Genomic DNA, 15,821 nt, shown 5'->3' with positions numbered 1-15,821 from the left:
GACGACACATCAAAGCACCTAATGGGTTTTGTCCCCGTTTCCAAACAAGAAGCCGCACAAGGTATGAAGCTGACAGGATTGTAGCTTTCTTTGAAATATAGAATGGCCTAAAATAACAGTATGAGTCCTTTTATCTTAACAGCCTCGGTCTAAGCCAGAGCATGTGGTCCTGACGACATGGTAGAAGCAGGCGAGATGTGGTCTGTTTGCAGTTTTCTGCCTTCAGGAGATGATGATGCACTTGTGTTTGTTTATGGCTGAGTAGTTGCTCATCGAACTCGTTGAGTCCGATTTAAGCCAATGATGCATGAAAAACAAGATGAGTTTGGAAAAAGGCAGAAAAACAGAGTGTACGACGAATGTCTCGCTGTGTCTTTGCTCTTCCTCTTCACTGATATAACCCTCTGATCTGAAGTCCAGATCCAAACCACCTAGAGCAGTAAAAGCACAGTCCAGTCAACAGCTCCAGCATGGACTCCAATGTCTATCCCTCTGGCAGATTTCCATCAGCAGCAGCAGCCAGGCATCCGGTCTGTATGTGTCAGTAGATCCTTCAGATGGGAAGCCAGCTCCTTCAGATGGAAAGTCACTTCTGCCTCTCAACAACAAAGGCTAAATGGATCAGTGTTTGCATGAGAATGCAAGTTGTTGTGCTATCAGCAGTGATGGTCCTGGCCATCAGCTGGGGTGAGGCAAAGAAACCCTTCAGTGTTTCCTGTCCACCACCTCTCTTATTCACTCTCTCTGCCTTCCTCGCTTTCTCTAAACCCTCACTTTCTCTTTGTTATGCTAACAGCTAATAGCTAGCAGCTAACAGGGGCGGCTCCATTGCAGAGGTCTGTGTGGTGGACAGAGGTAGAAATGCATAAACAGCCAACACAGAAGAGGAGAAGGCGGAGGTAGAGGTAGAGGAATAGGAGGTAAAGAAGACAGAGAACGAAGAACTGTGTGAGAGAAGAAGCTCCAGCAGGCATCAATTGGAGGTAAAGACGAAGAGGGAAAACATGTAAAAAAACAAAAACAAAAAAAAAACAAGAACACAAAGCTTTTATCCCCTGAATCCAGATTGCTAACGCTATAGCTTATGCTCCTGTTGTGATGTGGATGGCGACTGCTAAGCAGGAAAGGGAGGGAGGCGAACACAGATGGAGGGAGGGGTGATGAGAGCGGAGAGGAGAGCAGGATGGAGGAAGGAGGGAGGAGGGAGGAGGGAGGAGGAAGCCTCGGGGGAGAATGCCGTCATGCCTGGCCAATGAGAGGCAGGCAGTGGAAGCCCCTTCCACTCTCCTCACATCCTCATTTGTTCTCCATTGCCGACAATCGCATGCACCACATCTTTCTCTGTCTGACACAGAGAATACATTATTGCTAATATTTTGAGCGGGAGGGCTTTTTAAAACCAACCATTTATGATTCATTTAGAGAGGAAGGCTTGAGTGTAACTGCATTACTGTGTAAACACAATAACACTTAGTATATTTATCATTATTATTACTACAATGAGCTAGTGCAAAAAATGGATTGGCTTTACCAGTTTGAATGTAGTGGATCAGAATTCAGAATTGGCAGATATTCAATAATAAAGGACTGCTTTCAGGGGCAAAACAAACTTGATTGGTTCATCCTTAATAATCTTTTAATCTGGCAATTTTTCTGTTTCCTGGTTTTCTAGCCTCCTATTGTTTTTATCAGCATCTGTAACTAAGCACTGTGCAAAAAACTTGATTACTTGACAAATATAAAATAAAAAAGTCTAATAAATTATTAATGGACTGGACATATTGTGGCTTATGAGTTGATCAGGGAACCAAGAGAAACACATCTAAGCCTGGGTTAAAAGCTTTCGAACATACCCTTTTCCTGTCCTAATAATGGCAGATAATGTATATGGGCACCCTCCATGTTCCTTTTAATAATTAATTGATAAAAGCAAAACAAAATTATGTGTTTGGCAGATAGCAGAAAAAGGGAAGCAGAAATGTGAGCAGTATACACTGTTATAAACCACTTATGAGTATGGTTACTACTATAGTTAAAACATTTTCCATCTGTGTATCATGTTAATGGGAGCTGAGAATTACACTTCAGTTTTTAAAACCTGAGAAACTATCAGCTACTGTAGCACATTACGTTTTTTGTCCTAAAAATGTACAGATGTCTTGTCACAAAAAAGAAACACTCACTGCAAATTAATGAACAGACATATCAAATTTAAAATGATACTAAATGATTTGCTTCTTTTGTTTAAGTACCAAGACAGATTACATGACGAGACAAGCCTGTTCTTCATCACAGGGTGTTCTTGAAGTTTCAGAACTTCCACAAGGACTGTCCCATCAAATTAATGTCCACATTGACCAACCAGACACCGACATGCAATATGACACTCATTGCCAAAACTCATCGATCCATACCGCCACAAACAGATCTGATAACAAAACAACAAGTCAATTCTAAATCATTCTGCTCTAAAGGCAACATCATGCAAGTTTAATATGGTTATATATATTGTTTAAACTAGACTAGTTTATTTAGTTCCTAGTTTATTTTGAATAATATTAATAAATTCATGATTGATTTTAAATAAAATGGTTATATTTGCTCTGTTTTATCTTGTGTGTTTTTATTCTATGTCCGCCTATTGATTGTTTAGTGTGTGTGCCTATATGTTTTCATTAAATCACACCCCAAGTTTTTTTATTTTCTGATTCTAAATTACACACTATTTTATCAACCTCCGAGGGAAACTGTATGGAAACCCAGTATGCACACATAACTGTGCATACTGTACTAATAAGTTAGTAACTTCAGCTGAGGACGGTGGGGGTGCAAATAAAAATGAAAAAAATGAACCCAGTTCATATACTGCTCAAAACATACTGTATGCTCCAAAATTATAGTAAAATTATACATCGTAAGGTATCACTTGCTGTTGTGACACAGTGACTGCATCACATTCAACATGACGTTTAACATGAAAGACTTTACGCATTTGTCTAATTTGTCTTTTAGGACAAATCTGCATCCTCACTTCCAAATACAGTTTCTGATTCAAGCACTAGGGGGCAAGAAATACCAACAAACAAACTCTCTGACCTCTTCCTATCACGTCAGACCGAGGACTTAATGCACCTTCTCACACACACTGCCTTTTCTGCACCGTGATGCTTCGCAAATACTTTGCTTTGCACTTTGAGAGACTGAGTCTCACTAATGACTCTAATAACTCTAAAAAACTGCTCTGTGTGCGTAACCACCTTCTTTGTGGTTTCTTTTTTTGTGCAATTAATGTAAAAAATCTTAATCTTTTTTCTTTAAAAAAAAGTCAAGATCTGCTTTTTTTTTTTTATTCACATGGGTTTATATTTGGTGCACGAAACAAAATTAATATATCATCATCTAACAATATATAGTTTTTCTTTTTATTGAAGCAAAGTAAATCAAACACTAAATCCGATTTGGGTGGGTTAAAAAGAAATGAGATTTTTGACATGAAAACTGGTTCGATAGTAAAGTGATGTTCAACAGATGGTTACAGTTTAATGAATGAATAAATGAAAGGGATTACTAACCTTGAGCAAGGCCAGGGCTACATTGAAGATGATGTTCAGACCCTGGAAGAGAGGAGAATTAGATGTAAATACAGAAACAAGTAGGGGAAAAACTATCATGTTCATGTGTGTCAGCAGGTTTCAGTATATCAGTGTAGTGCAGTGTGTATCAGTGTAGTGCAGTGTAGTAATAACTGGCATTTAAAACAAGTAAAACATTCAGCAGAAAAGTTGTTAAAATATTAAGGAAAGAGCAAGAAAAGAGGAAATAGATGACAGAGTAAAGTTCTTAGAAAACACAACTTCAAAGATTACATTTTTCCAGACAAGTAGATCTCTGACCAAACTATTCACTTTTTTAATTATAACAGCCTATTACCATTAACTTACTAACATTTATATACTCATGTCAGCATATGTTATTTGCTTCGATTGTTTATTGCTTTATTGCCAATAATTTAAATCATTTTTGAAAAGTGCTGCACAGAATGAGTTCATCGGCACTATAATTCAATTTAAGAATAAAGGTAATCAAAACAGAGCAGAGAGAGGTACAGTTCAAGTGATGAAAAGGGAAAACTTTAAAATAAAAAAAAAAACAGACAAAGCTATACTTTGTTTTAGTCATTACATGCATGTTTCTAAATAAATCACAGATTATTGTGTAGAGCAAATAGTTGTGGTAAGAAGTTGTGTTTCTATTCACTGATATATGTAGAATAATGCTGTGAAAACACGTTTTTTTTTTCTTCCTCTATTGTCGACAATGATTCGACACATTCAACACTGAATTTGACACAGAAAGAAAGAAAATGTAAAGCTGATGTCAGCTCTGCATGGGAACAACCGTCTCCTTGGTCTCCGTGACAACCAGTTCACATGGCAACACAAAGCTAAAAATATCTGGTCAGCTCTAAAAATAACCAGAGAAAGAAAAAAGAGAGAGGAAGCTCTGTCTTCACACACCTATCTTTGTAGGCCTCAAGATGGTGCTACAGCGCTGAGGCAGGATCAAAGGTGTGTATGAGAGAAAGAAAGATAATCTCAGAGTTGGTGTGTCCGAGCAACAGAGATTTATGGGGAGAAAGAGAGATAAACATGCAGAAAATGGAGACATCATGACATAGACTGGGAGGGTGACCGGGCAATAGGCCAAGGGAGTAGTGAAGGTAAATTAAATTAGGCAGAGTTAAATAAATAGGGATAGAGATCATTCAATAATTTTGAAGCTCAGATGTGATATTAAAAGTTCTATTTGTTAGACTTTATACTTGTTAAATTAATTCCACAGAATTCCTTTGTTTTAGTTAATCACTGTGGTTTTAGAGTTGGACCATAACAGTTGTTAATAATAAATAATCTGGACAGTACTAAATGCAAATGGTTACTGATAACTAAAGTGGTAATAACCGATGACTCTAAAGCGAGTCACATATGACCTAAAAACATAATGCAACATCAAGGTGTGAGCCTGGGACTACCCACCAATCATTAAAGCTTAGCCCATCAGTGGGAGAGCACAAACAAACTCACCAAACAAAAGTCCAGTAGCTTTTTTACATATGAGGTACAGAGACATTGAATGAGAAAAAAAAAAAATTAATAATAAGACATGTGGGTGAGAGTAAAATGTAGTAGAAATTGTGTAAAGTAGAAGAGAATGAGCAATGTCAGACTGCTGTATAAAGAGAGAAAAAATATAAAGAGAAAAAGATAGAAAGATATAAATATAAGATTGAGTCAATGAACAAGGAAGGAGAGACAGCAGAAGAAAGAAAACAGCAAAACAGTTGTTAAATAAATGGCAAGAAAAGAGGTAAATGACAACAGAGTAAAAAATGAAAGATGATGATGATAGACAAAAGAAGGAATAAAGGAGTGAGATAAGATGATGAAGAAAGCAAAGAAGAAGAAGAGGGCAGACAGAGAGATGCAGGAGATGAGAATTCTGGTTTAACAAGCAGATTCTCATCATGCGGCTCATTGGGCAAGAAAAACCTGGGAAACTTTTAATTGTTTGCCTGGGGCCAATAGGAGGACAGAGGGAGGGAGGGAGGGAGGAAGGAAGAGAGAGAGAAGGATGTGGAGGGGAGAGGAAACAAGTAGGGCATTTGACTTTTGATGTTTTATGTTATGAAACGTTTTACAAGTCAAAGATGTCAAAAAATATTTAGTACACACACACACACACACACACACACACACACACACACACACACACGCCCACACAACAAAGTAAAGTAATTCTTGCAAGTAATGGTGGTGGATGATTAGTTATTGTGCTTTACAATTAAGGTCAGCATTTGATACAGTGTATCATACTATCTTGCTGAGTCACCTGGAAAAATGGTTCTGAGTGATACTGCTCTGGACAAGTTTAGATCTCTGACAGAACTGAAGCTGTTGTTATTGTTAATGCCTCTTCTTCATCTGCTCATGTTGGACGTGGTGTTCCTCAAGGCTCTGTTCTTGGCCCCTTGTTACTTTGAGTTTCTATGCTCCAAATACAATATTTATTTTCCATAAGGAGGCAGCTGCATGCTTCCACCTTCAGTTAGGGGCCTCAGTCAGACACTCCCAGTGCAACCTCATTACACATTTGGCTTCAGCAGGTCTGTCTGGCAGCTCTACCGGCCACCTGATCTGACTCATCAGCCGGTGGTGATCAGCTCAAAGCTCTGTTTTTCTCCTCACCCTGACCCAAATCATACGGCCGCAGATGAGATGATATGGCCAAAGAAACAAAAACTCAGTCTTTGGCTTTGGTACCAGGTACACTTATAAACTACGTTATACATGGTGTTTGTTTCAGGCAGTCAGTGACTAGTCCAATAAACAAATACATTGCTGGGGTTCAGATCTAGCAAAAACCCTCCACGAGAGTGTTGAACTATTAAGTCCTCAGGGGTAAGGATGCAGCGATCTGATACTGATATCGGGCCGATACGGACTCAATTAGGTGAATTGGGTATAAGTGACAATAGGGCTATTTAATTCTATGATTATATATTATATACATTACATACTAGAATTTTAATTACTGTGTTTTGACTGATTTGTTGCTGCATTTAAAAGGTTTACTCTTGTATTGCATATCCTGTTAATATTGAAGATTTTTTACCAAGTTGCTGGGGCACTATTTATTATTTTAATAAGAACTAAGTTTTTCTGTAACAAATTGAGTAAATTATATCAATCTATTTATTTGTTACATTTTGTTTTACAAAGTTAGGAAAGCAATGTTTAAGTCAAGCCTGATGTTGCCTTACACATAAAAGAATGATCCCAGTCACTTCCACACAGTGAAGCATAAATCTTCTTAATTAAACACTGGCATTGGGTCAGTACTCCGTATCCAGCCAGAAAAAGTTGGGTCGTGCATCCCTACTCAAGGGATGTCCAGGACCATGGCAAAAGACAGGAAAAAAAAAGTATTATTAAAAAAAAAATGTATTATCATCTTTTTTGTATATATACTATCATAGTACTTTAATTAAACTCTGTTTTACTCTCTGCATTTGTGTTTGGTGTTATACTGAATGTATGCAACATTTTGTTTCTATTGTAAATTACTCTGTAGCACTGTAGTGGCTAGTGGCTTTTGAAAGAAGGTCTCTTCAGAGGAGCTTTCTGTAAAAATGTTTTAGATCAAAAAGCAAGCAGTGATTGGTATCGAGTCAATTGGTCCTAATGACATTAAATCAATTATCGTATCAGCCCTTAAAAGCCTGATCAGCGCATCCCTATTGATTACATTGGGAAGATATTAGATCAAACCAAAGAGCAATGCCATATTCCCTCCTAGCATCCCCAGTGACCTTTGTCACTCCTTATCTTCTATCCGTGACCTTGTTGTCTACCTCCTTACTACTCCTCTCATGTTTCTAGAAGACCCTCCCCTTATTGGACCCTGGACAATGTAGACAAATCACTCTCCATATCCATAAAGTAGTGCAGTGAGCCAAATTATACCTCACAGAGCAGCAGGTCAGTGATGTGGAAAACCATGCACAGGGGGAACTTGGCAGTGAAGAGGGTGAGGAACCACTGGGAGGCGTACATGTGTGCCTCCAGGTTTAGCTCTTGGAAGTGGGACCACAGGTCTGGAAGCTGCTCCTGCGGGAGCAGATAGAAGAGAAGGAGGAGGAGAAACTTGTGAGATGAAACAGCACTTACAAGAATAGAAAGATGTGGCTCTGTTTGTCATTTCAATTTTACATTATTTCATTTTTACTCATCCTTTATTAAATCATGCCATCTCACTGAGATGATAATCTCTTTCACGAGAGACCCAGAGAACCAAGAACAAAAGAAAAAGTTGAAAAAGAAACAATTTAGCATCACTGCTGCCAAACAGTCAGAGACTTTATTCATACACTGCACATACAGTACATTGTTAAAGTTATATAAAAATAAACTATATTATACAAAGCAAGTATATTTACAAAATGTGACATTTACAAATCTGTAACAAGAATTAGCAATTCAACCTTTGTTGAGCAATCTGTTTCATAAAATGTACAGTGTATGAGCACCAGAACTCATCATTGCCAATGTTATTATATTATTCTGCATACTTCATATGATGAGAGTTCCTACATTCATTATCTTTTCCACTCATTATTTTATTTCTTTACCATTTGTTTGTTCTAGTTTATCGTTTTTGATATACTTTTGTTTTGAAGATTAAGCACGAGGAGAAAAGCTGTAGCTTTAAAGTAGAAAGTGTTCACGTGTGTCTTAGCGTCCATGCATGTACAATGAATGAAGGATTCAATCAGCATTTAACGTGTCACATGAGTGATAGAAGAGTGAGATCCGACCTGTACGTTAATAATTAGCAGTCAACGCTAACATCCTTACATTGAGCGCATTTGGTCGTTGCTAAACGAGTTTAACTTGATTCTGAGTGACGAGTGCTAGCAGAGCCAGGATGGATTTCAGGGCCAAATTAATCTCTACTCAGAGAGTGGATTTAGACTTAATACCTGAGTGGGATGGGACTTAACCAGCACCAGGATCATCAGCCTCACCAGACAGAAAAAATGTTGTTTAGCCTACGGAGACCACAAGTCTCACACGCACAGACTTAGAAGTAACTCTCGTTATATTCTATTATACTTTGTGACCAGAAAAAAGTCAACAAGGCAACAACAAACATGTCGTCCCCCACAGATGATGCAATCACTGGTAACACGCTTTATGTATTTGAATATGATCAAACCTTTCTTGCTTTTATGGAAAATGCAAATAGATTTTGTAAGGCTATTTACACTGTCTGCTAGTCTCTTCTTTTTAGTGGCACCCAGTATGAGTAATTGCACAAACCCGACATTCAATCATTAATTAAATGAAACAGCCCAAAGGACCTTCGTTCTCAATAAAGTAAAAATCTTGGAAAATCAAATCTAGTGTAAATGAATTGTCCTTGAGACAAGTATGTACAACAAGGACAGCTGGATATGTGAGGTGAATTTAATGGCATTTGAACTTATGACGTGGACAAAAACGACTGATTAACATTTTTTATTTTAAACTGTAATTGTAGTACCCCCCCTCATGGACATTGTAGTATTTTGAGCCGTTGGCCATGTCCTAATGATAAATGAAACATGATTTCTCAAAAATGCAGTTGAAATAATTACACCGGGTGGCCATAACATAAACATATATGGTTATTACATTATCCAGAAGAGTCCCATGTTTCTATTTGAATTAACATTGAGATAATTGTTTCATACATTAGGAATACAGTACGGGGGGGACTTCCAGAACCAGCGGCACCTCCCAATTCTTAACTCTATTTCATCCAACTGTCAGTGCCGTCTTCTCAGCATTATGCTAATTTCTATTGCATTGTAATACATTCCATTTAATATATTATTAAACACTGCATCACTAACCTGCATCAGCCTCTCCAGCTTGTAGAACTTGCAGTGAAGATCCTCAAAGTTGTTTTTGTAAAGAGCTCTGAGGCCATACTCGTACATGATTTTCACCAACACACAGAAGGCCTGTTCCTCTGGCATCTGAAACCACATGGATAATGATAAACTACAGAGACATGAACTACAACTCTGAACAACTGACTGTCCAACATGTACATCTGTTGCCACAAAGGAAACAAGGACATTTTGTTTGAATCTCTACTTTACAACTGGTGGACACTTACTCTTCAAGACAAGAAACCAACACATTTTATCATTCTGCCTTATTTGACGGGCTCTAAATAAAGCTTGAAGGACAGAAAAATGAAGGTGTGAATGACATGAAGGGACACAATTCACAGAGTTTACAGTACATGTGCTAGTGTGTTAGTGTATGTTGCTTGGATGAATGAAGATAAGAGGCATGAGAGAAAGATGTAAACTGTGGGTGTGTGCCTGTGTGGGTATATGGGTTTATTCCTCCTCCTCCTCACACACCCGCACGCACACGGTGAGGTGATATTTAATCAGAGTGACAGTATGTGTTTGGGGCTGAATGGGCTTCTGCAGGTAAACCTGAACCCCTATTAATATTCCTGACATCTCCTCTATAACCCCTCCCTGCTTCCTCTATAACCTGTCTGCCTCCTTCTCCTCTATAACCTCTCTTTGTTTTACTGCTGCTGTCCCCTTTATCTATCCCCTTCTCCTCTTCACCTTTAAAGCCTCCTCCTCCATAACTTCCTCCTGTTTTCCTCCTTCTCCTGCACTCTCGTATCTTTCCCACTCCTGTGTTCTCTCCTCTGTACACCATGATGTGTCATTACCAAACTCATCCATAGCTCTCCTTCACAACTCTTCTACGATCTCTCCTCACCCCACCTCCTCCCCTCTCCACTCATCCTCCGTCTTCCTCCTCTTTAACCTCTGCTGCCCTTGTTATTTGGACCTTAACCAAACTTCCAACTCCACTTGGGATTCCCGCCTCCATATGTCTGCTCCTCTGTCTCTCCTCCATCTGTCTTTTAACACCTTCCCCAAATACACATTTCAGGTGCGTTTTACAAGTTGCAACCCATTTTGAACAGACAAGAAACACTAAACATTACTTAAATGTGTATGGGGACGAGTATACTGTATACTGTAGAGCAGGAGTTCTTTAAGAAATATGTGTCTGTCAGTCACCTTAGAAATAAATTTGTGAGAGTGAATGAGTGTCTTGTCCACCTCTTTCCTACTTCTAATTTTCTGCTGTGACTCAGTCTTATGCTTTCAGCTTTACCTTCTTTCGCACTCTCTCACTCACTCTATTTCTCTACACCATTCTGCTATGAAGCGTTTTCATTCCAGCAGCCAGCCAGAGACGTTCTGTCTCCCTCTCAGCCTCCATTTACTCTCTCATATTGTCTCAGTTCTGCTTTATTACACCAACATACTTGGTTTCAATAGATGCAGAGAGGTGTAGGTGTAGCTGCACAATTGCTGACATTTTCTTTCTTCTTTCTTGTAATAATTAGTTTGACTGCTGTCCTCAAACACAGTTCGAAGCATCAAGGTAACATTCCAGGAGCTCCAGAGAGCTTTTATTTTGAAAGCACGTGGCAATGGAAAAGCACCAGAAGCAATTTCTTCTGTAAATGTAGAAAAGGTAAATTCTATAGTTTTACTTTTAGTCTTTACTAATGTTGTTGTTTTGAATGTGTATGTACAAAAAGTAAACAAAATAACATAATTACATGATATTGTAAACTGTTGTGTTGTTTTTTTCCAACCCAGGTTTGTATGCTTGATGTGTGTGTGTGTGTGTGTGTGTGTGTGTGTGTGTGTGTGCGTGTGTGTGTGTGTGTTGTATGTATCTAGTCATCTATCTAGTGCATTTTCTTGACCATGAGAAGGCAGGCTCAGTGGATGGATGGATGACAAGTTAACTCACGTGTAGCAGGAGAACAGCAGCGAGGAACGACTGACCCTGGCAATAACCAATTTCCTCATCATAGACAGAGTAGGCCTGTGAGAAAGAAAGAAAAAGAGAGTGGGGGGAAATTCAGTTTGGTTATTCTATCATCAAGACATCAGCAGTCACTGACATTAATCAAGGTTGTTTACAATGTATACATTTATTCTGGAATTTCAAAACCCTTCAATTTTCTCCCTATTTTCACTTCACATTAACATTAAAATGGACTTGTATACGTTGAAGATAGTTTACCCTCTTTGGGCCTAAAAGTAAGACTAGGTACAATTGCTTTGTACCGTACCTGAGTACAATTGGGCCTCTTCAAAATTAAGTACTGTAAATGAGCCAATTTGGGGGTATGAGAGACGTTTCCTTATTTTTCAGATGACACAGTACCCAGGGTTCCCCTGTTATAGTGCAGGTAAATTAAATCTGATTTTATCTGGCTGAAGGCTGAACTGAAAGCTTTTTTGGTTTGAAATAATGTGATCAAGTTTCATAATCACCAGAAGTTACCACACAGACAGCCCACAAAAGTACACCATTTTTAAATGGCCTTAAAGTTTCAGCCCAACAACAACATAACAAGTAAAGTAACAAAGCTGCTACTGTGTCCTAACCATAGACTGTATAAAATACTTGTAAATTTTTGCGATGCCAATAAACATAATAATTCCTGCCCTTCTTACATCTTACATACATGTTATAACCACCATTGGTAGTTGCATGTTATCTTTTTTTATACCTATTATTTACCCAGCAAGGCAACCTGAATATTGTACTTTTCTACCACTCCTTGTCTTACACAGTTACAAACATTCACACTGAGGGGCTGCACAGTTCAAACACAGTGCGATACAGTTATACCAGTCAATGAACAACTCCACTGGAGCAGCTAGGGGATTGAGTGTCTTGCACTTCAGTGTTGAGGGAAGGGAGAAGTGTTAGCCCTTGGTTTAACAGTCAGTCAGTTTAACTGCTAGTTACTTGTTGTCTAATATAGGTTATAGTAGCACGAGCAGATATATAGAACAGTGATTATCTGTGCTTGAGTCATCACAAAATATGTTTCTTGTGAACATGTATGTTAATAATTTAGTAGGCTCAGGAATTCAGGCTTCCTTTTAAGAGTCAGGAACAAGTCATCTCTACACCATTTGATCATGAGTGCTTACTGCCTTGTTGATCTAGAGCATCAGCACATATAGAGGACATTTCCTAAGAGACAGTTTCTTTCTAATACCAGCCTTTTTTCAGAAGAATTTCCCTGGGGACTGTCTCTCATGATTTGGTTTTTTTCGTTGTCAGTATCAATCTGTCTCTTCTCTCACTTTTTCGCTCTCTATGAGGCATCTATTCAGTAAATGCTGAGCTAAGTTCCTGTATCTAATAACATAACAATAACATTACATTAAATAAATTGCTGATCACAGCTGCCTGTTTTCTCTGTAAGTTTATTTCTACGGACGACCCCCTTTCACATTGTCATTTTAAACTTTGTTATCATAAAATATTGATAATATAAAATCAGATGCCTGTACTCACTGTAACGGCAGCAATGCAACATTCACTCACCACTTACTAGCTGCCATTGACAAACCAAGCTTAGCCTGGGGTAAGAAGGCTAAATCCACTGCAACTGTTAAAGCCTGATTGATTTTGAACAGTAGGGTAAAGAAACTTAAGTCATGCCACAACAAAAACGTCTCACCACTGCAGTGTTAAGAGAAATGGTGGCCTGTTCAACATAAGACACCTGGCTGTTTCGTCATTAAAGTAGGGAAGACCGACAAAGGACACTAACCTTCAGATGACCGCTCGGGAGAGGTGCTGTCTCAAAATGGTTAATAGTGGGCACACCCCACCAATCATGCTAATGAGCAAACAGATAGGCATTTTCACAGTGTAAACAAGGATCCAGGGACAGGCAAAAGTGTATAAAACCATTTTACCTACACTTTTTAATGGGGGAGGAGAAGACCACATCGCACAGCTTCAACTCTTATCGTACATTAACACTGAACAGTAAATTGTTGTAATCCCAATTCCTGTTTAATTGGAAGGCATCAGAGGTAAGTGGGGTACCATAAAGGGCAGGTAAACCACCTGACCTGACTTCTACATATAAGCTGGTGGGCAAAACCAGCAGCACCGCAGCTCAAAAGGTTTGGTTTTAAAATCATCTTTAAATATTGTGTTTAGTTCCACCCTTACCCAGAGTTGAAATGATTTATCTTTCTTAACGATATATTTTGGCAGAAAGCTCAGTTTTTGACGGACAACAGCAGTCAAACCTCCGCACATCGAGTGAAAAGATTCTCTCCCTCTTTCCATGCTCAAAAAAATGAGTGTGGACATCCAGAGCTCCGCTGCTGATCTGTTTAGCTAATTTTGGGTTTGATGCGGAGGTAATGGAGAAGTCTCGTGGAGCTGTCTGGAGTGTACTCTACAAGCTGACATGCTTGATGGAGTGTGGCATTCACATGTCCCCAACTCAGCTGGGAGAAGTGCATGCTGACAGATGGATGGGGGAGGTCCTGGTGGGTGAAGTCTAAATTTGTTAGCCTGAGCAGATAATAGGCTCAGAGGGGTGGATTAGTACCATCTATATGCCTAGTTCCTCATAACCAACAAGCACAGGTTTTCTATTTTTCTGTGTATAACTTTGGAGAAGACCTTTTTGCCAATGGAACTATTAATGATCATCTGCACTGTAAAAAAGAGAAGTGTTTCGCGAATCTATTTAAAGACATGGAAACTAGCTGAGAGGGATATTGTGCCAGTGGTAAAGGAAAGCTAAGATGACATTATCATTGCAATATTACTGGAAAACCAGGGCAAAAATGTAAGAGGTCATTAAGACCTCAGTTGAAATATTGTAGTGAAAAACTGTGTGTGTTTTTGCACATTGTTATTATTGCTCTGTGATCTCAGGTATTGCTTGTGTCAGCTTCAGAATAGGAAGGGTTTCAGCAGGACTAATTTTTATTTAAACCCTGCTGGCATTGTGAACACACAAATCTGATCCCAGGACATGAACTTGTATCCTGAATATTATGGAAAGATTCATTGATCACAAGGATACGCAACATTAGCCTGGTTGATGAGGCATTATCATGTTTGCTTTTTCCCCCTGCTTTGTTCAAGTTTTGTTTCCATGGAAATATAGCAGATATTCTCTTTATCCATTCATCTGAGAGTCACAGGTTTTAAATCCCCAGACCAGCTGGGAGGATAGTGCTCCGCTGTCAGTGTCTTGAGTAAGACAGTCAACCACTGACTGCTCCAGTAGGCTTTCTGAGTGACCACCCGTATATGTCTAAGGTTGTACAGGTTAGCTGGAAGTGTGACTGAGTGGAGCATTAAGAGAATGAAGCAAATTATCACTGAGAAAGAGCACAGAGCTCAGGTGACCTTCTCTGGAGAATAAAGGTTAGAAAATAAAAGACCCAAGGCTTATTACCGAGTAGCATATGAAGATGAATATAAACTTTGTTCTGGATTCTCTGTGCCTGTAAACCACTCATGCCTCAAGATCCAACCAACCTTATCAGCAGCAAATCTACATGGATTTGCATACAAATGAAGGCTGGCTCGCCACTGACCTAGTTGGGTCCAGACTGGATGCTAACCCTTCCTGACAGGTTCTCCCACAGCGCTTACCGGCCATACTCTACTTCTGCTTCTTCATCATCTAAAACTACCTTTGATTTTAATTAATGATCAAAACACTTCTGTGATATTCATATTTGTGTCCTTTCATCTGATATAGCTTCGTGCTCACAGGTTTCTGTTCAATACATAATTACAGAATGCAAGCTTTTAGCGTCTAATTACTGTTTTAGTTAATTAGACATTACAGAAAGTCCAATGACCAAAATATTCCTTTCCATCTCACTACTACCTACTTTGTTTTAATTAGTCATTTTTAGATTAGATAAAAAAAAAAAAACTGTTTTGGTATCTGAATAATCCCTGGTAGTGTGCAGGCCTTCTCTTTCCATAAACATTTTAGGATCATCATTTCTTGCTATTCAACAGCTAAATACGCTTCCATCTAACATAGCTGATGGCAGGTGCAAATGATCTGCATGTTAAAATACAGAAAATCTACGTGGGGTGTGTCTGAAACCCCTCCCCTGACAGGGATTTTTTTCTGGGGATGCAATTTTTGAGAACTTGGTAGCACTTAAATGTAGATCGCTGTTAAGCTTGGTAAACTGTTAATAGGAGTATCCATTTTAATTGGATTACATTTTGATTTCACATTTTGTTTTTTCTGTTTGTGATAGAGCTGTTGGATATATTGCAGGACATAGCAAAGACGTCTGTGCATAATAAACTGTCTTGGTTAAGTTCACAGCTGCAGACAACCCAAGAGAAGGA

General features: G+C 38.8%; 1 protein-coding gene across 2 annotated transcripts in view; it reads right to left on the bottom strand.

The window, feature by feature from the left end:
- Positions 1-15,821, bottom strand: part of rabgap1l (RAB GTPase activating protein 1-like) — a 110,912-nt gene that overhangs the window by 37,018 nt on the left and 58,073 nt on the right. For both annotated transcript variants that reach the window (XM_078258654.1, XM_078258655.1), the window contains exons 6-9: positions 11,412-11,486; positions 9,455-9,580; positions 7,524-7,667; positions 3,573-3,614 (exon numbers count right to left, since the gene is read on the bottom strand). In XM_078258654.1, coding sequence (XP_078114780.1) covers positions 3,573-3,614; positions 7,524-7,667; positions 9,455-9,580; positions 11,412-11,486 — 387 coding nt within the window. The remainder of the gene's footprint in view (positions 1-3,572; positions 3,615-7,523; positions 7,668-9,454; positions 9,581-11,411; positions 11,487-15,821) is intronic.

The sequence above is a fragment of the Sander vitreus genome, chromosome 9 (genome assembly GCF_031162955.1).
Source record: "Sander vitreus isolate 19-12246 chromosome 9, sanVit1, whole genome shotgun sequence".
Taxonomy (NCBI): domain Eukaryota; kingdom Metazoa; phylum Chordata; class Actinopteri; order Perciformes; family Percidae; genus Sander; species Sander vitreus.
This window is presented reverse-complemented; position numbering and strand designations above follow the sequence as displayed.